This window comes from Arvicola amphibius, chromosome 10 (genome assembly GCF_903992535.2).
Source record: "Arvicola amphibius chromosome 10, mArvAmp1.2, whole genome shotgun sequence".
In the NCBI taxonomy this organism is placed as follows: Eukaryota; Metazoa; Chordata; class Mammalia; order Rodentia; family Cricetidae; genus Arvicola; species Arvicola amphibius.
The window spans coordinates 95,206,368-95,230,381 of record NC_052056.1 but is presented as its reverse complement, the minus strand read 5'-3'; the positions used below and the strand labels follow the sequence as shown (position 1 = coordinate 95,230,381).

Genomic DNA, 24,014 nt, shown 5'->3' with positions numbered 1-24,014 from the left:
AGGCTTCCATCCGTGGTAAACCCTGGTTCCATTCAGCCACAGCGCCCCACCCAGTACACTTCAAAACCCAGCCACACAAGGCTATTGACAGAGCCCTCAGGGCACCAGGAGAGTCTGGCCTCACAGTCCCACGTGAGGAGTCAGCCCTGCTTCACAGAGGCCTGGCAGGCACCTGGAGGGAGGAGGAAAGAACCTGAAGTTCTCCGGTTTGGGCTCAAGCCCAAGAGGAACCAGAACCCAGACAATCACAGGGCACATTTCATGCCCTCTGGCCACTGGGCAGAAACCCAAGGGACAGCCAGGCCAACTTTTCCTGGAGGTAGGCCCAAGGTGCACAAGGAGCAGACAGCCCTGACAAGCTCCATAGCTTCTCTGGGATGGGTTCCTCCAAAGCAAAGGGGCAAACTCAGTCTTGTGGCTGCAAGCTGAGAACCAGGGAAGGGAGTCCCAGACACCAGGCATTGTAAACTCTGTGGTGCCACCGGGGGGTTGAGACATCTGACCAGCCAAAGGCAAATTGACGGGGATGTTTCAATCAAGGCAACCAGGGTTTGCTCAATTATCCGGCATGCCCTCCAGCACACGTACACACACATGTCCCAGCAAATCCCTGGGAGGGAGGAAGGGAGGGAGGGAGGGAGGGAGAGGGAAGGGGGGAGGGCGGGCGGCCAGCCCAGACATTTCCAGAGTTAGAAAGTGGGTGGGGCTGGAACATGAGTTCATCTGTTTCCTGCCCACATCTGGTATAAAGGGAGACTGGAGCCACAGGACGGCACAGCTGGAGCAAGCTGCTGCAGAGCCGCGAAGGAGGACCGCCGCACTCCCGCCTCCGGCAGGACGCAGCCAACCACAGCTGAGCAACAGCCAGCAAGCGGGACGAAGCGTCAATCACAGGGCACCTTGGAAAACTCCAGGTAGGAGAAAGGCAAGCTCTTTCCTAAGGCCTGGTTACCTTAGGAAGGTGACCTTCCCTTCCCAGAAGTCTGTCACCCTCATTTTCCCTCCATTTCTTTTCCACCCTGTTCTGGAACTCCGCAGCCTTTAGCCCACCCAGGACCACAGGTGGTCGAGAAAGATGATCAAACTCCACTTCTAACCCTGGATCCCAGAAGCGAAGACGCTGTCTCTCAGGGCCTCCCCAGCAAACCTCCCCTTTCTCAATTTAGCAAAGAAACTTTACTTAAAAGAAAAACCAAGCCGGGTGGCGGTGGTGGCGCACGCCTTTAATCCCAGCACTCGGGAGGCAGAGGCAGGCGGATCTCTGTGAGTTTGAGGCCAGCCTGGTCTACAGGGACTAGTTCTAGGACAGCTAGGACTGTTACACGGAGGAACAAAACCAAAAAAAGAAAAAAAAAAAAGAAAAGAAAAAATCCAAACCAAAACTTTAAAATTTTTATTTACATGTGCATGCGTGTATGTGTGTGCGTATTCGTGTGTCACAGTTCAAGTGTGGAAATCAGAGGGCAACTTTCAGGAGTCAGCTCTCTCTACCATGTGGGTCCCAAGACTAGAACTCGGGTCAGCAGGCTTGGTGGCAAGCGCCTTTACCCACTTGGCCATCCTCCTGGCCCCAGAGAACCTTTTCATACTGTTAAATGGAACAAGCAGTAGTTGGGGAATTGTGATAAGAGAAAACAAACGAACAAACCGACTTGTAAATCAAAAGCTGTCATTATCCAAAGCTCTGAGTCCCACAGAAGGGAAGAGAGATACAGGGGTGCTTCTCTAAGATTTCCACGGGTGGCCTGGGATTAAAAATCAGGGAGCGTCTCTGGGCAATAATGCACGCCTGTAATCCCAGTACCTGGGAGAACGGAAACAGGACCCTGAGTTCAAGACCAGCCTGGGTAACACAACAAGACTCTGTCTAGAAAAGATGGAAAGAATTGGTCGGAGGCAGAAGTGGATGAGCTCATCATCCAGTCTCACTATGGGATCTTAATGAATGTGAACTTACCAGACTGATCTCTTACAGGCTAGAGGTGAGCACAGAGAACCTAGCCCCATGGCAGAGGCACCAAGTCCTGCTCCGGGCTGTCTTCCAGAATCCTTTCCTTATCAGATTCTCTCCTTTGTATCCTAGGATGCAGACGCCAGCACTAGCTTGCCTCACCCTGGGCCTGGTTCTGGTCTTTGGGGAAGGCTCTGTTTTACATCACGAGTCCCACACAGTCCACCAGGCCACTGACTTTGGCGTCAAAGTGTTTAAGCATGTGGTCCAGGCCTCCCAGGACCGGAACGTGGTTTTCTCTCCCTACGGGGTGTCTTCGGTGCTGGCCATGCTGCAGCTGACCACGGCAGGGAAAACCCAGCAGCAGATCCAGGATGCCATGGGATTCAAAATCATCGGTGAGAGACGGGGCAGAGCCGGAGAGGGAGAGTCATGAGGTCCTCACAGACTAGGGGCCAGAGCCAACAGAGAAGGTAGAGAAGACTCACTCCAGTATCACCCAGTCTGGCCGTGTTCAGCTGTAGTCCAGCTTCTCGGTCAGATAGCCTTGACTTGTCCATGGTATGCCAGCCAGTAGATACAAAACATCCACACTGTGCTTATATCTCTTATAAGATATCTATCTTATATATCTCTTATATCTCTTATATGACGCTGGGGATATAGCTTACCTAGCATGCACAAGTCACTGGGTTCCATCCCCAACACCAAATAAAACTGGAGATGTCGTATAATGACCTTAACTCTTGAAAACCTCAGTTTTATTGTCTATAAAATGGGGAATGCCTGAAAAAGTGTCTACCACACAGGGCTGAGTAAATGTGTAACAGGATTGTGAACTTGAATTACTTGACAACACCATGATTATACAAACAACCTAGCTAGCTATGATGGTACAAACCTGTAATCCCAGCCCATGGAAGGCTGAGGAAGGGGGGGGTATGAATTCAAGGCTAGCCCAGGCTCCATAGCAAGCTCCACTCCAGGCTGGGCTAGAGAGCAAGACTCTGTCCCGAAACCAAACAGAAGAGCAAGCCAAGCAGGGTGGCTCGTGCTTGTAATGCCAGCACTTGTGTGGCCCTTAGGAGGACTGTTGCAAGGGGCGTGGGGTGGGGTGAGGGCGGGGGCGGTGGAAGCAAACTTGTGTTTATGATTTAAGAACTGAGAAGAATGTTCTAATGTAAGGAAAGTATTAGGAGCTGAGACTTTTTTGGGAAGGATGCACAAAGGGTTAAGATTTGAGAGTTGAGTCTAACAGTGTATGCCCCTAATCCCAGCACAGGGGAGGGGAAGGCAGGGGAATTTCTGTTAGCTTCCAAGACATCTAGGGCTATATAGTGAGCGGCAAACAGGTCTATGCAGTCTGGGTTACCGTGTGAGACCCTCCTCGGAGAGGAGTGGGAGAGAGAAGAAAGAATGAGAGAAGGAGACAGCATAGCGGTACACACCCTTAGTCCCAGGAGGCAGAGGCAGGCAGTTCTCTGTGAGTTCAAAGCCAGCCTGAACTAAACAGTAATGTCTGACTACCCAGAGGTGCCTGATGAGACCTGGTCTCAAAAAATAAAGAACAAAAAAGCAAGGTAGAAGGAAGGGAGGGTGAGAAAAAAGGAGAGAGAAAGAAAGAGCTACAATTACATTCCTCCACGGACCACTGGAAGGATGAAAGAGCCTCATCCACCTGGTCCAGATGAAAGCCCTTGGCTCAACAGGAGAATAATGGATCCTGTTCTGGTGCCTCTGCAGAGAAGGGCGCAGCCCCTGCCCTCCGTCGGCTGTCCAAGGAGCTCACAGGGCCATGGAACAAGAATGAGATTAGCACTGCGGACGCCGTCTTCGTCCAGCGGGACCTGGAGCTGGTCCAGGGCTTCATGCCCCACTTCTTCAAGCTCTTCCGGACCACGGTGAAGCAGGTGGACTTCTTGGAGGTGGAGAGAGCCAGATTCATCATCAATGACTGGGTGCAGAGGCACACCAGAGGTAAGTGGCGGGGAAGGCAGGCCAGTCCTGAGGGTGCGTGCAGAGGGAGGGGATTCCATGTTAAATTCACCAGTCCTCAATTCTCACCTTCAGCTTTGTATTTGAGGATAAAAGGCAAATGTTCATCCTCTTCCTCTGCTCCTGTGGTGCTGAGGATGGGAGCCAGGACCTCATGCCTGCTGGACAATCCTCTGCCCCTAAAGCCACATCCTCAGCCCCTCGCTGGGGGATTCTAGGCAGGTGCTCTACCACTGAGCTGTAACCCAAAACCCTGTTTGTCTTAGTTAGGCTTTTTTTTTAAGATTTATTTATTTATTATGTATACAACATTCCTTCCATGTATGCTTGCATGCCAGAAGAGAGCACCATTTCTCATTATAGATGGCTTTGAGCCACCATGTGGTTGCTGGGAATTGAACTCAGGACCTCTGGAAGAACAGCCAGTGCTCTTAACCACTGAGCCATCTTTCCAGCCCCAGGCTTTTTCATAAGACCACTCAGAGCTGGGTATAATGGCTCATTCCTGTAGGAAGATCATGAGTTTAGGGTTAGCCTGAACGACACAGCAAGATCCTGTCAAAAACAAAACAAAACACTAGAGAGAGAACACTAGCCAATTCAAGCCATTACATATACCTGTAGCTCTAGCTACTCTACCCCACCTCCAAATAAATAAATAAATAAATAAAACCAACAACAACCAAAACCCACCAGAGCCACCAAGATGGCTGCATGGGTAAAGACTTTTATCATGAAGCCTGGTGACCTGAATTCGATTCCTGGAAGCCACAGAAATGGGGAAGGGAGAGAACCAACTCTGCGTAAGTTGTCCTCTGACCTCCACTTGGCATGCACGCGCCCCCACACACCTCATACTTGCCCCCCACACAATAATAATAAATAATTTTAAAAAACAAACAAACAGAAGCAAAGCCAATGGAAAGACATGGCTTTCAGTAAGAACAGCAGTAACTGCCACGTGTGTGGACAGGCCTCCAAGATTACAGCTTAGGGGCCAAGAGGAGAGATGTAATGAGAGAAGGTAGAGGTGTCTAATTCTGATGCTAAACTGGATCCCAAAGCCAAGAAAAATGTGGCGAAGCCAGGGATGTGGCTCATCCTATCATCCTAGCTCTTGGGAAGCGGAGGCAGGAGGACTACCATGAACTCAAGGCCAATCTAGGCTTTGGGGTGAGCTCTGAAGTAGGCTGTACTATGAAGAGGAAATAAGGGGAAGAAAGTGAGAAGGGAGGGAAGGAAAGAAATGGGGGGTATTGAGCTGGAAGACATCCCAAGACTCTTAAGACAAATTGACCTATTTAGCCCCCACCAGATCTTTGCATCTCTTCAACACACACCTGTTTGAGCACAGGGAATATTAGGGAAGCATCATAGATGCTTCAAAGCCCTCTCATTTCTTTACCGCCTTGCTTTCCCTTAGGTATGATCAGTGACTTACTTGCCGAAGGGGCTGTGGACCAGCTGACACGTCTCGTGCTGGTGAACGCCCTCTACTTCAATGGCCAATGGAAGACCCCCTTCTCAGAGGCCAGCACCCACCACCGCCTCTTCCACAAGTCTGACGGCAGCACCGTCTCTGTGCCCATGATGGCTCAGACCAACAAGTTCAACTACAGTGAGTCCAAGATCCCCAGTCCCTACCTTTTAACAACGACAGGCCCTGGGCAGCATCCAGTGTCACTGTCAGAGTAAGGAAGATGGCAGAGAAGGTGGACACACCCACGTTATTACAATGACTTCCCAAGCAGGACATACTGAGATAATCCAAGAAGCGCGGGGGGGGGGGGGGAGTCCCAGCTTCTTTCACGCTAGATGAAGCTGAAATAGAGACCGTCTCCCTGACCCACATCTGCCCGACCGTTAAGCCCATCTCTTCTCCTAAGAGGTTTCTAGTGTCGTTATCGTTACCGGAGGCCAACAAGCCCAGAGAGAGGGGAAAGCTGTTTGGAAGTTGAGATTTAGAGGCTGAGGATGGGGATAATTAGTGGCTGGGGTCAGACAGAAATTAGTGAAGGTCAGGAGGGAGAAAATAGATAGAAGGGTGTGGGGTATAGCTTAGGGAGAAGGTGCATGCAGCGTCAGTAAAGCCCTGGGTGTGGTGGAGAGTAAGTTCAAGGCCATCCTCGACTATATAGCTAGTTAAGAGATAAAAGGAAAACATTGGAATGGCATGTAGAGTGGGTTGACAGACCTCCAAAACTAGAACAGAGAGCTCGGTCTTCTAGAAGGAGAGAAAACAAGAGACGCAGGAGGAGAGGGAGGGAGGAATCCACGAGAGCTGGAGCCATTTCCAAGGTGCCATCTTGGTGTCTTCCCAGCTGAATTCACCACTCCCGATGGCCACTACTACGATATCCTGGAACTGCCCTATCATGGCGAGACCCTCAGCATGTTCATCGCAGCGCCCTACGAGAAGGAAGTGCCCCTCTCTGCCCTCACCAACATTCTGGATGCTGAGCTCATCCGACAATGGAAAGGGAACATGACCAGACTGCCCCGGCTCCTCATCCTGCCCAAGTAAGCCATCCCACTCGCCAACAGCCTAGTCCCAATATCCACCATCTCTCCTGAAGCCACCATCTCCATGGGCAGTTTCCCGGATGGGGAACACCCACAGGAAGTGTGGGAGGCTGATGGGAAACCTTCTAGCCTGGGTTTGATTATCGTTTCTTATTTCATCATCATACTTGGAGAATGTCTCTACTGTTGGAGAGGTGACAGAATTTATAAAATCCATCCCCGCAGAAGCCATGCACCAAACACCCAGTCAGAGTCCGCCGAAGTAGAGGGTGCAAGCCCGCAGCCTCAGTGCTTGAGAGCTGGGGCCTTGGCTATGGGAGCAAGGTTGCTGAAGCCATAGCTCAGTTGGTAGAGTGCTCGCCTACCATGCATGAAGCCCCAGGTTCGAACCCACACAGACAGGCATGGGGATACAAACCTGTAATCCGCACACTTAGGATAAGGCCAACCTGAGCTGATGTAGCAAGACCCTATCTTGTAAGGGGGAGGGTGCATAGGGAAAGGGGTGGAGACATAGCTCGGTTGTCAGGGTGCTCACCTCCCATACGCAAAGCCCTAGACTGGATCCCCAGTGCCGCATAACCCAGGCATGGTGGTGACACCTGCAGTCTCAGCACGAGGAGCTGGAAGCAGGAGAATCGGGGGTTCAAGGTCACCCTCTCTCTGTTCCTGGATTACAGCAGACCCCCATTTTAAGAGAGAAAAAAAAAAGACCAGCCAAAAGAGGAGCTGGAGAAATAAGTACGTAGGGGCTCCTAAATTATTCTATGTCCCCACTCACTCCCATCCCCGCCTCCTCCCTCACCCACCAACAATGAAAGGCATCCACTCCAAAACCAGGCAGAGGAGCGGCCACAGCTTCAGACTGAGACTTTAAAAAAAAAAAAATCTCTTTTCCCCTAATCCTCTGCAGAATCAAAAGGGGTGGAGTGGGCTGTGTCTGGGTAATTCCAGAATTATAGGGAAGCTCCCAGCCCAGGCTTCCCCTAAACTCCCAGATGCTCTAATGCCAGGCTTGGAGAAAGGGGGGGATTGAGTCGCTTTAGCTACCGAGCTTCTACTGACTTCCTCTCTCATCAAGATGGAGATAATGAGTCATGCCCTGGTGGGAAGCAGAGCCCCCCCCAAAGCCTCCCTGTGTGAGTCGTTCAGAAACAGCCTGCAGACCACAGTTATCCCCAGCACCCGCACAGGAGGATGCGATCCTGTCCCTCTCCTGCAGTCAAACGGAATACAATTATGTTCTAACTGCTGTCTTATTTGGGGAAAGTAATTAGTCACGGATTTGAGGGGGCAGAGATGCTGAACTTTGTTCATTAATATTAGACGTTTCTGGCAAGGAGGGGGAAAAAAGGCCCGACCCCCTACCTAGCCAAATGAGGTTTCAAAGACTTCTAATCCTGTCCTGGGGTGGAGGCAGGAGGATCCGTTCAAGGTCAGGGCTGGGGAAGTAGTTGAGTTAGCGGACTGCTTGCCTAACTTGTTGGAGCCCCTGGTTCAGACCCCAGCATAAAGCAGGCATGGTGGTGCACATCTGCAAACCCTAGCAGGTAGAAGCAGAGGTTCAAGATCATCTTGGTTACATAATAAGTCTGGGGCCAGCCTGGGCTACATGAGCTCCTGGGTCAAGGCAAACCCAAACCAGGCCTTCGAGCTCACGTCAGTTTCTACCCGGTCCCACTGTCCTAGCAGATACCTGGTAGGTCCTGAGAGAATCAGCCATTTGAGGGTCACACTAACGCTGCTCCCTGCTCCTTCCCACAGGTTCTCTCTGGAGACTGAAGTGGACCTCAGAGGGCCCCTGGAGGAGCTGGGCATGACTGACATGTTTAACCCAGCCCAGGCTGACTTCTCAAGTCTTTCTGGTGAGCTAGAACCCTCTCACTTTATTGCTTCCGCAGGTCAGGGTCCCCTGGAGAGGACAGAGTGGTGGCTAACCTGTCCTTTGTGTTTTCTCCCCCACTGTTTCAGACAAGGAGCAGCTCTCTGTAGCTCAGGCCCTGCAGAAAGTCAAGATCGAGGTCAACGAGAGCGGCACAGTGGCGTCTTCCTCCACGGGTGAGTGTGGCTCTGCCAGGGTCGGTCCATCACCTGGGACAGCAATCGCCCTGCAGGGAGCTAGAGCAGGTCCATCACCACCCTTCCCCAAACCTCTTCCTCATGTGGAAAGTGGATCCACTTCCCCTGGGACACTGCTGCCCCATCCGTGGCTCCTGGGGCTCCAGGATGTGACAATCACCCCAAAGGAAGACCTGAGGTGCTGCCGCAGTGGGTGTGGCTCAGTGGTAGAGCTCCTGCCTAGAATCCCCTGTGAGGGAATAGGGTGTGGATCAGTGGTAGAGCCCTTGCCTAGAATCCCCCAGTGAGGGGCTGGGGTGTGGCTCAGTGGTAGAGCCCCTGCCAAGAATCCCCCAGTGAGGGGCTGGGGTGTGGCTCAGTGGTAGAGCACCTGCCTAGAATCCCCCAGTGAGGGGCTGGGGTGTGGCTCAACCGTTGCACTCTTTCCTTAGCATGCCCGAGGCTCTGGGTTTCACACCCACTACTGGTTTCCTTTAAACCACCTGAATGTCATCTCCCAGTGCTGCCCCCAGATAGACTGGTGTCACTGGATCTCACCAATCTAAGCCTAACACATGTCCCTTCTCTTTCAGCCATTGTCGTCTCAAGCCGCATGGCCCCTCAGGAGGTGGTTATGGACCGACCCTTCCTCTTTGTGGTTCGGCACAATCCGACAGGTGAGCAGAGCCCCCATGGCTCTCTCTTCCCCTCCCGCTATTTCTTCAAAACCATGATAGACCTGCCCACCATGTAGACGTCCCTCGAGCCTTTAGGGACTCAGCGAAGACGCTGGAGCTCAGTTCCCTTCCATCCCCGCACCCCGTCACACAGTGCCAGGACCCCAGTCACTTGCGCCTCACTCACCTGCTCTGATTCTCACCTGACATGCGTGATTCCTCTACCCTCAGAGACGAACCTCTTCATGGGCCAAGTGATGGAGCCTTGACAGCCGGAAGAGAGGCCTTCGCTCGGGATGAAACTGGAGCCGTTATAAGCAGAAACTCCGAAGAAGAGAATTATTTTAAGTGTTCTTTTGGGAGAAGGAGAAGGCATTTCTTTTTCACTTCCACAGTGAAAAACCCTTCCGGCCAGCCTTCCAGACCTCAGACTCTCGAAGGGGAAAATGTCTAACTCTCTCACAGGAGGCAGACTCCCCTGATCCAGACCCTTGACCTCACAGAACCTTCATCTGCTCGTCTTTCCCACGTTCAGCCTTTGGACCCAGGTCCCAACAACGCCCCAGGGCCCCCTCTTGCACCATCTGCCGCTGCTGGTGGGTGGCCACAGGCAAAGGAAGAAACGCTGCCTTATCTCAAGGTCCACGGTGGGAATGACCACCTTGCCCAGCTCCGACAGGCAGCAGATGGACAGATTGGGTGTTTGCCCAGTATGGAGCCCAATTCCTCTTGTCCCTCCCCGACACAGCGTGCAGAGGTCCTTTCAGAGTGTAGGTGACTTGTTTACATAGCTTCTTTATATCTTCACTCACAAACTGTTTTCTTCTGGGAAGGGAAAGAAAGATCAGACGTGTGTGTGCCTGGCTCTTCATCCGCAGTCTCCCTGAGGGGGTGCAGGGGAGATGCCAGGGGTGTGCTTGACTATTTATCTCATTCTTCCTCTTGTATGCTTGTTGGAAAGAAGAAGCACTGTTAAGAAAAAAGGATTTTATTTAAACCATGGCACACGGTGTTCCGTTTGGGGTCTATATCCCTGTCTCTCAGGAGCCTCACTCCACAAGCCCTCCTGGTGGTCCCCGTGATGGGGCTCACACTGCCGCCTGGTGGTGGCCTAACACACCCTTACCCAATACTCCCCACCCCCGCCCCTACCCCCACCCTCCGTGGCTTTTTTTTCTCTAGGGACCTTGCCAAGGTGATGCTTGGCAGCCCACGTTAAAGGAAGAAGAGGAAGAAAAAAAAAGGTTGGGTGGAAGAGAGACATTTGAGGGAGGGCAAAGTGGTTTCAGATTTTTCCAATACATTCAGGAACAGAATGGCAAAGGGACTGTGTGACCTAACAGGACAGAACTTTCTCCAATTACTGGGTGACTCAGAGCCGCACTGGTGACTCACTTCAATGTGTCATTTCCGGCTTCTGTATGTGAGCAGTGGACACGTGGGGAGGCGGGGGGGTGGGGGGGATGAAAGAGACAGCCAGCTCCCGGTCAACCACCTTCGTTAGATAATCATTTTTGAAAGCCTCCTTAGCTGGGGGTATGATCAGAAAACCAATTTACTGAAAAATTGCACAGGAAGGTACCGTGAATGCAATCTCATAGCAGGCCACTCTGCATCCATTACGCCTCCACCGGAAAGAAAAACAAAACTCATTCTTTGTGTTTTCATTTCCCCCTCTCTCCCTCTCCTTCTCTCTCCCTTTTTCCTCTTCTTGTTATGCACTGGACAGCCACACACCGTGTACCCACGGGGGCCCCAAATGTGGGCTTGAATGTTCTTGAATTTTGTTGGTAACAAGCATTTTTTTTCACTTTTGATATATAAGCAGGTAAATATGTTTTCAAAAACAATAAAAACAGATAATATGCAAGCAACATTACTTGCTTTTTGCCTTTTTCCTTTCTCTGAACACAAGGAGTCAAAACTGTATTAGGGGCTGGAATGGCTGAGCAGGCGAAGCATTTGCGGCACAGGACTGATGACGCGATTTCAAGCCCTGGATCCCATGTGATGGAGGGGGGAGAACTGACCCTTGGAAGGTCCTCTGACCTCCACACACAGAACATGGCACATGTGCCACACTCACCCATGCAGACAGCGAGAATGGAAGAAAGTTAAGGGGCAGGTGAGATGGCTCGCCTAAAGACCCGAGTTCAGTTCCCAGAACCCGCAGGTCAGGAGGCAAGAACCAACTCTTACAAGTTGTCCTCTGACTTTGACACACCCACGCTGAGCACACACTTAGGGGCTCACACATGCACATACACTTCCAGTTCTAGGCTAGCTTAGCCTCAGGTATAAACTGGAATCAATGGCTACAGCAACAACAACAAAAAAGAAACCATAACAGACCCCTAGTGGGAGGGACTTTGGTGAACCACACAGGGATAAGCTTGTGGGAAAACCCATGAGATAGTCACCACAGCTGTGTGTCCTGCCTCAAGGACAGGTTGTCCAGGGTTTGATTCTCCCCTAGAAACCATCCTTAAAATGGGGAAAGGGTGGGCTGAGGATGTGGCTTGGTTGATATTTACTCAGCATGCGTGAAGCTCTAGGTTTGATCCTTGGCACTTCATCAAACCAGGCACAGTGACATATGCCTGTAATTCCAGCCTTGGGAGGCAGAGGCAGGAGGATTTCAGAAATTCAAGTTCATCTTGGGGCCATGTAGTGAATTTGTATCTGATCTTGTCTCCAGAAAAGCAGAAGGAGGGAAAAAAGGAAGAGAGAGAGACCGAGAGGAGTGAGGAGGAGGAGAGGTATGTTGGGTTTGGTGGCGCACAACTTTAATCCCAGCGCTTGAGAAGCATGGGCAAGCAGATGTCTGTGAGTTCAAGCCAGCCTGGTCCACACAGCAAGTTTGAGGGCTAGCCAGGGTTACAGAGAGAGACAGACCCTGGCAAGAACGAAGGGGAGGAGGTTGATGAATTGAAAGAGGAAGGAAAGGGGAGAGGGAAGAAGGGAAGGAAGGGTGAGTGGGGCATGCCTGTAACCCTAGCACTTGTTGAAGGTTAGGCGTTAGATACCAGAATGAGATTGTGTCTCAGAAGCAGAACCAGGCTTGAGCCAGGCATTTGGGAGGTAGAAGCAGGAAAAGATCAAGAGTTCAAAGTCATCCTCTGCTACCTAGTGAGTTCCAGGTCGGCCTGGGATGTGTGTAAACAAGGGGTGGAGGAGAAAGGGAGAGAAGCCGAGACAGAGATCCAGATCCATCAAACACTTCGCACCCACACCCAAAGACCTAGCTGCTGTCCGTGTCTGTTTCTCGAATCTATTCCTCCGTCATTCCTCCCATCACGGACTCCCACCCACTGCTTTCTACCTCTGCTCTCCGTTTCTCCAGCCCGAGATCAGGTTGTACTTCCCTCTGGGATGGCCCAGCAAAGCCAGTCAGTGGGCTCTCTTTCCACATGACCCCAGTCAAGTTGTCATTTCCAGGCTATAACAATGTTTGCATTCATGTACCCAGGCCCATTTAGACATCAGGTCCCCGGGAACCGAGGCTCTTTTGTTACGTATGTACTCTCTGTAGCCACTTTTAAAGACCTTCCTATAAAGCCCCCCTCCCTACCTCTCTCCCTCCCTCCAACTTGGGACTTGGGGGCTTATTTATTTCTGGTGTGTGTGTGTGTGTGTGTGTGTGTGTGTGTGTGTGCGTGTGTGTGTGTAGGGCTGGGATTCCAAGTCAGAGCTTCGAGCATTCTAGGCAAGCGTTCTCCAGGCTGGATAGAATCGGCCAGTGAGAGGACTGGCTGGGTGGTAGGATACTTACATCGCATGCATGAGGCCCTGGGCACAATCCCCAGCCCACAACAACAACAACAACAACAACAACAAAATAACAAAATTAAAAGGACGAAGGGAAATAGCATCGACACCACTGGGTTAACTTAGCCTAGAGATCCAAACAAGATAGTTCTATACCGAGATTGTGGCCCAAACTTCAGCTGAGGACAGGCAACATGGCTCAATGGGAAAGGCGCTTGCCGCCAAGCTTGAGGATGTGAGTTCTATTCTCAGGACTGACGTGGTGGAGGGAAAACCAGCGAGTGCTGCAAACTGCCTTCTGACCTCCATATGCGAACCATGGCACGTGCATATCTGTATTCATGAACACACAGGAGCATGCACGTGCATATGTGCGAAGGAAATAAAAGTAAAAGAAGAAGGAGACAACAACCTTCCTCTGACACTAGTTTCCATCCTCCTGCCTCACTCCCTTTGAGCTCACTGGTGGGTAGCTAGGGTCATGAAGACAACTGTCTAAGAATTCAAGAACACTGGGACCCAGATATAATCTCCTTATGCCCCGAAAATGTGAGCAGTTCTAGGCCTCGGGCCGAAGGTTGGATAGTGACCCATTTATAATAAGAGATTTTCTTTTAAAAACTTACAAGGAACTCTACACCAAAAAAAAAAAAATCTCAAAAAAGTAGGACTCGTGAGCCCCAATTCTCCAATACACAGTTCAAAAATGGCCTCACATGCTGGGAAGGCTCAAGAAGAAAGGATTCTTCAAAAGGTCCCCTCACCACAGAGGAATCAAGCAAGGCGCTGCCCCACTTAACAGGTTCTCGGTTATTCTCAGATATAGTCGAGATAAAGACGGTGAGGGACCTCAGAGACCCGGCAGCAACCTCACAGCGTGCAACCTGCCTGCCCTCTTTGCCTTCTGCATGGCCTCCTTTTCTTGGCCTCCCAAACTTTTCTTCTTTTCTCTATTTCTTTAGAGATGAAAAACTAACAAGATCCATCCCAGCCACCACTCCCAGTTTCTTTTTTTTTAATTTTTTTATGACTCTCACACAGTGGGATTGTTTATCTGCCCATGGACAGACAATGAATGCGAGTGTGAGAAACCCTTCACGACAAAGATATTCTATAAAAATCACATCTGTCAAGGAGATGTGACCTGTTTCCAAACTTTTTCTCTTCTTTCTTTCCTTCCTTCCTTCCTTCCTTCCTTCCTTCCTTCCTTCCTTCCTCTCTCTCTCTCTCTCTCTCTCTCTCTCTCTCTCTCTCTCTCTCTCTCTCTTTCTTTCTTAAAACAGGATACTATTAAACGACCTAGGCTATACTCGAACTCACAATCCTTGTGCCTCATGCTGCTGAGTACTGGGATTGTGTGACACTGTGCCAATCTAATAATCATGGGATTTTGGTTCATGTTTGTTTGTTTTGAGACAGGGTCTCACTCACTGTGTAGACCAGGCTAGCTTCAAACTCATAGAAATCCATCTGCTTCTGCCTCACAAGTGCTGGAATTAAAGATTCACTAATTGTGAGGAAGATTTTGCTTGTTTGTTTTAAGATAGGATCTTGATATGTAGCCCAGGCTAGCCTGGAACTTGCCATCATATTGCCCCAAAATCCTGAGAGCTGGAATGACAGGTATGTAACATCACATCTGACTTAATTAAATCTTTTTTTACATTATTTTTAGATTTATTGATTCTTCTTTTATTATAATGACTGTTTTTTTTGGTTTTTTTTTTTTTTTTTTGGTTTTTCGAGACAGGGTTTCTCTGTGGCTTTGGAGCCTGTCCTGGAACCAATGACTGTTTTGTCTGCATGTATGTCTGTGTACCGCATCCATGCAGTGGCAGAGGAGGCGGAAGATAGCATTGGGTTCCCTGGAACTGGAGTTATTAGTTATGTGGTTATTAGCTGCCATGTAGGTGATAGGAATTGAGATAAGGTCCTCTGGAAAAGCAGTCAGGGCTCTGAACTGCTAAGCCACATCTCTAACCCCTAAACCATTTTTTTAAATCGATCCATCAAGTAAGAGTCACTGTGCTAGCAGTGGCAAGCAGTTATGTGGAGAGGAGGAAACTTGAGACAGGGTCCTCGTGATGGCTCAGCAGATAAAGGCTGCTGTCTCCAAAATGACCAGAGTTCAAGGCCCAGAACCCTGGAGAAAGGAGAAAACCTTCTCCTGCATGCTGTCTTCTGTCCTCCACACACATGGCACACGCACACCCATACAGTAAATATTTTTTTTAATTTTTAAAAATTTTTCAAAATATTTATTTATTTATTTATTATGCATACAATATTCTGTCTATGTGTCTGTCTGCAGGCCAGAAGAGGGCAGCAGACCTCATTTACAGATGGTTGTGAGCCACCATGTGGTTGCCGAGAATTGAACTCAGTACCTTTGGAAGAGCAGGCAATGCTCTTAACCACTGAGCCATGTCTCCAGCCCCCAATAAATGTTTTTTTTAAAAGTCTTAAAGAAGTGTGTATTAACTTAAAAGAGAGAGAAATGCAGAGAGATTGAGAAGCTGGACAGTTCTATCAACAATAGTATATTTGAGACAGTGTCTTGTTATACTGCCCAGGATGGCTTCAATGGCCTGGGCTTAAGCAGCCTTCTTGCCTCAACTTGCTAAGTAGCTGGGAATACAGACAGTCACTAATGCACCCTAATTCCTACTGATGATTTCATAATTACCCAACAGCACCACAGAGAACAACACCTGCACTTCTGTCGATATGTGTATTGATTCTCTGTGACATTGATGAATGAGAATAAGTCTCTCCAGACATCAAAAGTGCTTAGAGGAGCCCATGAAGTAGCTCAGGGAGATGCCTTGGTGTGTGAAAGTGCTTGCTGCCAAGCCTGAGGAACTGAGTTCGATTCCTGGGTCCCACATAATAAAAGGAAGGACCTGATTCCTGAAAGTTGTCCTCTGATCTCCACATACATGACGCGGTATGTGCATTCCCACACCCACACACAATCAATCATTTTGTTGTTGTTGTTGTCGTTGTTATTGTTGTTGTGTTGTGTGTGCGCGCACAGAGCTTACACACGGCCAAGCAGACCATTTTGGCCTCATGTCCTGTCTCCACTGCCTGCATTTGCATATGCCACTCTTTAGCCTAAACAGAGGCTTCCTGGGTAAAATGTGTGTGTCATCGCTGTGCTCCCCCCCCCCCCCAACCAGATGTCACATTGACGCTAATGGAATGCTCTTTTCTGGATAGAAGCAGATGTGTCTTCAAACAAAATCTTGCCGAGATTCTGAACTCTGTGTTTAGCTCAGATTCACTTACAAGACAAACACGGGGCTGGGAACACAGTTCAGCTGGTGGAGGGCTTGACTTGCTTGCACAAAGCCCTGAGTTCTATCCCTGCAACGCCGTAGACCAGACAGAATGGCACGGGCCTGTAATTCCAGCACTCCTGTAATGGAGGCAAGAGGATTGGAAGCTCTAGGGTCATCCTTAACCGCATGGCAAGTTTGAGGCCAGCCTATGATACATGAGACCCTGTCTCAAAGAAAGGAGATTGGGGAAAGCACTGGAGCTGTGAAACCTGTGTGTGTGGTGTGTGTGGTGTGTGTGGTGTGTGTGTGGTGTGTGTGTGTGTGTGTGGTGCGTGTGTGTGTGGTGCGTGTGTGTGTGTGTGTGTGTGTGGTCCATTGAGACAGTTCAGTGGGCACAGGCACTTGTCACCAAGCCTGACAACCTGAGTTCAATCCCCAGTGCCCATATTGGGATGGCAAGAACAAGCTTGGGCCAGTGTCTTTTGACCTCCTCTGTGTGTGGACCATTGATTGCATACACACACATACACACACACACACACACACACACACACACACACGGGTCTTGCTTTATTGTTCTGGCTTTCAGGGTTGTTTTAGGAGACTAGGTCTCACTGTTGAGTCCAGGATGGCCTTGAACTGGTCAGTCACCTGCCTCAGTCACTCAAATAAGGGGTTGACAGGCAAGTGCCAGTCAGCACTCCCACCTAGGACTCAGTAATCTATAAAGGGTAGAGGATCCTGATGGTCACGGCTCTGGAGGCTGAGAGGGCCAGGAGCACAGCCCTGGCATCTATTCAGCTTCTGCCGGAGGCCTGATGCTACTTCCATGGTGGGGGGAGAGGGGGGGCAAATGGACGTGTGCAGAGGAAAGACAACGGGGAGGGTGGATTCCATTTATAACGACGCACTCTTGGTGACTAATCCAGCTCAAAGGAGTGAGGAAGTCATCATCACCCCCTTAATGGCTGCGTTACTTACTTTTGTGTTGTAATAAAAGACCTGACAATCCCAGCAGCTCCAATCAGCGCCGAGCTCAGACTGTGAGCCACAATAAACTGGAAGGCTACAGTCCATCATGGCGGGGAGGGAGTGATGGCAGAAAGGTGAGGTGGAGGGGGGTCACACTGCATCTCAAGTCAGGAAGCAGGGGGAGACAGGTGCTGTGCTCAGCTCCCTGGCGTCCCAGTGGACAGGATAACGTCACTCACATTCAGGGTGGGTCTTCCCATCACACCTAAAGGCATGTCTCCTAGGCAATTCTAAATCCAGTCAGGTTGAAAATGAAGACTAACCATCACAGAATTATTTGGGCTTGTGATTTTAGGGAGATGTAGTCCATCATCCTGGGGAGACACAGTGGAATGGCTCCGTCCCAGGTGGGGGGAGCATGCTGCAGTGGCTCTTCCCATGGTAAGAGACCAGGAGACGGAAACCTAGGTGGGAGCGGTGTGTGTGTGTGTGTGTGTGTGTGTGTGTGTGTGTGTGTGTGTGTGTCCTTCAGAGACCTAGGGCTGCACTTCTGTCAGCAGAGCCCCAAGTATTAGTTACTTTTCTCTCTACTGCGATAAAATACGCCACCAGAAGCAACATAAAGAAGAGGGGGTTTACATCAAGCTCGTACGAGGATGTCAAAGCAGCTGGAGCTGGAAGCGACTGGTCACATGACACCCACAACCAGGAACATATAGTAGTACCTGCTGGTGCTCAGCTCCCTTCCTCTACTTATGTGGTCCAGGATCCCAACTAGGGAATGGTGCCACCCACAGTGGAAGTGTCCTTCTGACGGGGGAATGCTAGACTATGTCAGTTGTAGGTTAGCACTAACCATCACGCCACACTTCCTAACAGGCTCCACAGTGAGGGGATAGAGTGCTTAAAACACAGCCCTGTAGGAGGCATTTCCATTTCAATCCACAGCTATCCCCTAACCACCTCCTTTTTTTAAATGTCTATGAGTGTTGTGTCTGTCTGTCTGTCTGTGCACCTCATGTATGCCTGGTTTCTGCTGAGTTCAGAGAGCATCAAATCCCCTGGAATTGGAGTTACAGATGGGTTGTGAGTGTTCCTAACCACAGAGTGTTAGGATCAAACCGGGGTCCTCTGCAAGAACAAGTTCTTAGCCACTGAGCCATCTCTCCAGCCCCACCCCTCATCTCACATCTCAAAGGCCCTGCTGCCCAATATTGTCACACTGAGAAAGTAAGGCAGGAATTTTAGGGGACCCACACTTAACCTATATCAAAACTCATCTATGTGGGTCACAACTCTTCTGAGGGTTGGAGATGGGGCTCAGCCTACCGAGGCCAAGTACTTGCTGGGCAAATGTGAGGATTTGGTTCCAATCCCCACAGACCGTATAAAGCTGAGTGCGCTGTGTTTATCTGTAATCCCAGTGCAGAGGAGGCAACGACAGCCAGGTTCCTGGATCTCGCTGGCCGGCCAGCCTAGACAGTTGGCGAGCTCCAAGTTCAATGAGACCCTCTTTCAAAAAAATGAATCGGAGGCTCAGATGAAGATACTTGCCAACAAGCCTGATGGCCCGAGTCCAATCCCTGAGTCCCACATGAGGGCAGGAGAGAACAGATTCCTGAGAGCTGGCCTCTGGCTGCCACATGTGAAAAACATGTGCACGCATGTATGTGTGAGCATGTGTGCGTGCGCACACACAAATGTAATAAAAATTCATAAACAAGGTGGAGATCAATTGAGGAAGACACCAGATACCCATCCGTCTTTCACATGGATGTACACACACGTACACGCAGACAACTCCCATGCACATACCCATATAAACATGTACACAAACTATACGTGTGCACATAAGCATACACATGTATGCATCCACACACACGTATACAGAAACAAACACCCCTCTTCTGGGTGATGGGGAGCAATGAAAAAGCATGTGACAGCATCCCACAGGAGCCCGGAACCCAGCTGAATCGATGAGGCTGACTCATAGGCAGTCAGCAGAGAACGCACAATGAGGAAATTTACCAGGCAGCTCTCTGTGGCATGAACAGAAACCAGCTCTGACTAACTGAAGCACAGCAGGGAAACGGGGCGCTTAGAGAACTTCCAGGCCAGCAGGGGAACAAAGCTACGTATGAAGAACAATGCTCCCCAAGACACCTGTGCCTCCCTACCCCACCCATGTCCTTGCTGAACAGGGGATACCGTCAGCAGCATCACGATATGGCCACCTGAGGGATTTCACCTTCTGACTCTCTTTGAGAATCTACCTATCTTGCTTTGATTGCCTCACTCCCTCCTGTACCAAAGTCCAGCAGGCTTTGAACTGGACTGCAAGGGTCATGCTAAGCAGGGTGTGGTGGCATGAACCTATAATCCTAGTACTCAAGAGATCTCAGGATCCAGGGCAGCCTGGGCTAGGAAGCCACTTGGAAGCTAGCCTTGGGCTGGATTTTTAAGACCCTATCTCAACAAAACAAAACAAAACAAAAACCCACACCCACGATTGTTTAAATTGCCAAGGTTGTCAAATGAGGGCTGGGAATGTGCTCAGTTGGTAGAGCGCATGCCTAGCCTGCTTGAAGGCCTGGGTTCCATCTCTAGCACTGCACAAACCAGATGACGTGGTGGCGCACACCTTTGATCCCAGCACTCGGGAGGCAGAAGCAAGCAGATCCCTGAGTTCGAGGCCAGCCTGGTCTGCAGAATGAGTTCCAGGACAGCCAGGGCTTTTTAGAGAAATCTTATCTAGAAAAAAAAAATCCACAAAAATATGCAAACAAATAACAAACAAACAAAACAGATGTGCTTGTTAAGCAAGCAATCCCAGTGCTAGGAAGGTAGGGGCAGGAGGATCAGAAATTCAAGGTCATGCTTAACAACACAAGTTTGAGATAAGCCTGGGCTACGTGAGACCCCATTTCTGTCATCGGAGGGCCCTGGCTGCTGCTCTGGGTGGGATGGAGGTACCGCCCCGCCCCCCACACTGCATTCTGTGCTCTCCGTCATCCACGCAAAGGGAGTCGCACATGCTCCTCCAACTCATCTTTGATTCTTCTCCCTTCTCCGCCTCTTAGATCATTTATCAGCCTAGGCTGATTAGCCCATCACACTCAGCTCTGATTGACTCTCCCCCTTGTGCCCGGATACACCTAACTGGCCTCCTCCGTGATCTTCTGGCCTCCATCAGTGCTTCCCAATTATCCCACACAGTGCTGTATGACTTAACACTTTAACCACTGAGCTGACTCACAGCTTCCTACCACAGTTTTCATTAGGTGGTTCACCGGCTCCAATGGCCATAACGACTCCCAGCTGCCCACTGCATCAAACCCTAACTCCTCCCCAGGCACCGGCAGTAAGGAACCCTCACGTGTACTCTCAGCTTTCATTATTCACAAACAATTAAGAAATCCAGCCCATCACCTTTCTGTCATTCTCCACGAGCAGAATCCTTGCTTGTTTGTTTTTAAGATTTATTGTGCTTCTGTGTCTGTGTGAGAGTGTGTGCATGTATGTGCAGGTGCCTAAGGATGTAAACACCAGAGGCAGAATCCAAGGAGCTGTGGTTATGGAGGAGGGGTGTGGGTGGAGTGGGGGTGGGGATGTTGTGACCCACCTTACATTGGTGCTGGGAATCAAACTCGGGTCTTCTGGAAATGCAGCAAATCCTCTCCAGTCCTGGCTTCTCGTTTGTTTTTGTTTTCTGGTCCTGGCTCGTTTGTTTTTGTTTTCTGGTCATTTGTTTGGCTTTGGAAACAAAACCTCACCTAGTCCAAAATGACCTTGAACTCACTACGGAGCTGCTAAATACCTTGAACTCCCAAGCCTCCTGCCTCTACCTCCCAAAAGCTGGGATTACAAGTGTAATGATAGCTCTTTGTGCTAGGCACTGGGGATCAAAGCCAGAGTTTCCTTCTGAGCTTACGCCTGGCGCAGGAGGGGAACAGTTAATAGGACTAGCAGCCTCATCTCCCTTCAGCTTCTTGCTGCTCTCTCCTGCCTTCCAAGTGGAAAGGCAAGACAGGCAACCACACAGGGACAATGCTCAGCTCCCACACTAGCCAGCCATGTCTGTGAAACTCATCTTCCCGACAATTCTCTTGTGAATTGCCTCTTTTCTGCAGCTAGGCAAACTGAGATGAGGAGTTCTCGAGATTCCCGGCTTCCCAGGGAGTGTTCACATCTCTGGAGCCTCCAAACTTAACAGGTGTCATTGGCTGGTTCTCCACCTCTTTTTCTTTTTAATGCTTATTTGTGTGTGCACGTTCGCGTGTGTGTGTGTGCGCGCGCGTGCAAGAGAGAGATAGAGAGACAGACAGAGAGACAGACAGAGACAGTGTGCACTTGCGATAATATGAGTGGAGATCAGAGAAGCCGGGCGGTGGTGGTGCACACCTTTAATCCCAGCACTCCAGAGGCAGAGGCAGGTGGATCTCTGTGAGTTCGAGTCTGGTCCAAAAGAGCTAGTTCCAGGTCAGGCTCCAAAGCTACAGAGAAACCCTGTCTCAAAAAACAAAACAAAAAAAAATTACAATAAAATAAATGATAATAATAAAACACAGGGCTGGAGAGAAGGCTTTGCTGTTGAGAGCAATTCTAGAGGACCCAAGTTCAGCACCCACACCGGGAAGCTCACAACTGTGTTTAACTCCAGTTCCAGGGGATTCTACAGCCTGGCTGTCCTGGAACTCACTCTGTAGACCAGGCTGGCCTCCAACTCACAGAGATCCACCTGCCTCTGCCTCCCGAGCACTGGGATTAAAGGCATGCACCATCACAACCTGGCTCCACAGCCTCTCCTTGCCTCCAAGGGTACCTATACTCACATTAGTGTGCCCATATACACACACAGAGACACACACACACACACACACAATTTAAAAACAAATGTTTAGAAAACAAAAAAATACAGTTGTTCCTTGCCCCCAACCATTATTTAGTAATGGTCACTCTAGTTTCAGTTCCCTGAAGTCAACTGTAATCCAAAAAAATTAAATGGAAAATACTCAGAAGCAAACAATTCGCCTAGATATAGTGGGGAGGGCCTTGGTCCTGCCTCAAAGCAATATGCTAGACTTTGTTGACTCCCATTGGAAGCCTTAGCTCTCTGAGTAATGGATGGGGGGTGTGTGTGGAGGAAGCAGGAGGAGGGGACTGGGTGGGAAATGGACTTGGCATGTAAAATGAGAAAAGCTACTTTTTAAAATAAGTTAAAATGAAAAAGAAGTAAACAATTCACAAGTTCCCTGTGCATTTTTATTAAACATTTATTTGTTTACTGTTGTGTGTTTGTTTGACGACAGTCTCACGGATATGAGGCTGTCCTTGACCCAGCTAAGCAGAAGGAAATGATTTCCAATCCCTAAACCTCCTGCCTCCACCACCCAAGGGCTGGGATTGCAGGCGTTCACCACCGGGAGCAGAACCCAGGTTTCCACACAAGGTAGGCAAACACTCCACCAACTGAGTTGAATCCCCAGTCCTGATTAATGAGCTTTAAAGCGCATGCCATTCCTGAGGACTCCCCGCTCCGTCCCCATCATCCCACTGTCCAGTGCTCACACATTAACCACTTAGCAGCCACCTTGGTTATCAGAGTGAGCACAGTGCTTGTGTCCAAATACCCCATATTTCGCTGAATGGTCTAGAGTACAGAAGCAGCGACGGTGATAACTCCATGGCAACACATTGTCATAATCGTTCTATTTCATCCTTCGGGCTTTTTAATTTTGTTCACATGTGTATCTGTATGGGCACACACAGAGATGTGCCACCACCGCCCGGCTGTTTGCTTGTTTTTTGAGACAGGGTTTCTCTGTAGCTTTGGAGCCTGTCCAGGAACTAGCTCTTGTAAACTAAGATGGCCTTGAACTCACAGAGATCCGCCTGCCTCTGCCTCTGGAGTGCTGGGATTAAAGGCGCGCGCCACTACTATTTTTTTATTTTGTTTTGCTTTGGGGATTTGTTGTTGCTGTTTGTTTTTACTTGTTTATTTGTTTATCTGTTTATTTATTAAGACAGTTTCTCTCTTTACACAGCCTAGCCTGACCTTGAACTCTCTTGACCAATCCTCTTGCCTCTGCCTTCCCAGGCGTCAGACAACTCACACACACAATTATGCCTGGCTAATCTTGTTTATTTGTTTGTGAGTAATTTTGTTGTCTGTCTGGCTGTTTTGTTTGCTTTGTTTTTTTTTTTTTTGACAGATGTCTCAACCCAGACTGTGAACTTGCTATATAACCGAGGATAACTATGAACTCTTGACCTTGATCTGTTTGTCTCTTCTTTCCTAACTCCAGTATTACAGGTGTATACCATCACCCAGGTACACACACACACACACACACACACACACACACACTGTATATACACACCAAAGAGTGTTGTGTCTAGTAAATTCTCACTCAATACTTAAGCTCTATACTGTTACGCTTTTTTGTTTTTCGAGGCAAGGTTTCTCTGTCCCTGGCTGTCCTGAGACTTGGTCTGTAGACCAGGCTGACCTTGAACTCACAGACATCTGCTGCCTCTGCCTCCCGACTGCTGGGATTAAAGGGATGTACCATTACCGCCCGGCTCCTTTAGTTTTTGAAGGTTACATTTAATAGATGTATTTTGCGTTGCTAGGGAGCGTGCTGTGTGGGAACGTGTACCTGCCAGGGTGCTCCATTGTGTGGATGTCAGAGGACAACTTGCAGGAGTCCTTGATTTCCTTTCACCATGGGCTTGGGGAACATCTCTGTGGAGTCATCGTGCCCCCACTGCTTCGTTTCATTTTGC

The 24,014-nt window shown here is 49.6% G+C and overlaps 1 protein-coding gene across 1 annotated transcript; it reads left to right on the top strand.

The window, feature by feature from the left end:
- Nucleotides 1-757: 757 nt before the first annotated feature.
- Nucleotides 758-11,023, top strand: Serpine1 (serpin family E member 1). Its single transcript, XM_038345653.1, has 9 exons — nucleotides 758-914; nucleotides 2,084-2,349; nucleotides 3,695-3,928; nucleotides 5,370-5,564; nucleotides 6,268-6,466; nucleotides 8,234-8,334; nucleotides 8,441-8,527; nucleotides 9,121-9,204; nucleotides 9,436-11,023. The coding sequence occupies exons 2-9, from the start codon at nucleotides 2,085-2,087 to the stop codon at nucleotides 9,471-9,473; spliced, it is 1,203 nt and encodes a 400-aa protein (XP_038201581.1). The 5' UTR covers nucleotides 758-914; nucleotide 2,084; the 3' UTR covers nucleotides 9,474-11,023.
- The last annotated feature ends 12,991 nt before the right edge of the window (nucleotides 11,024-24,014 follow it).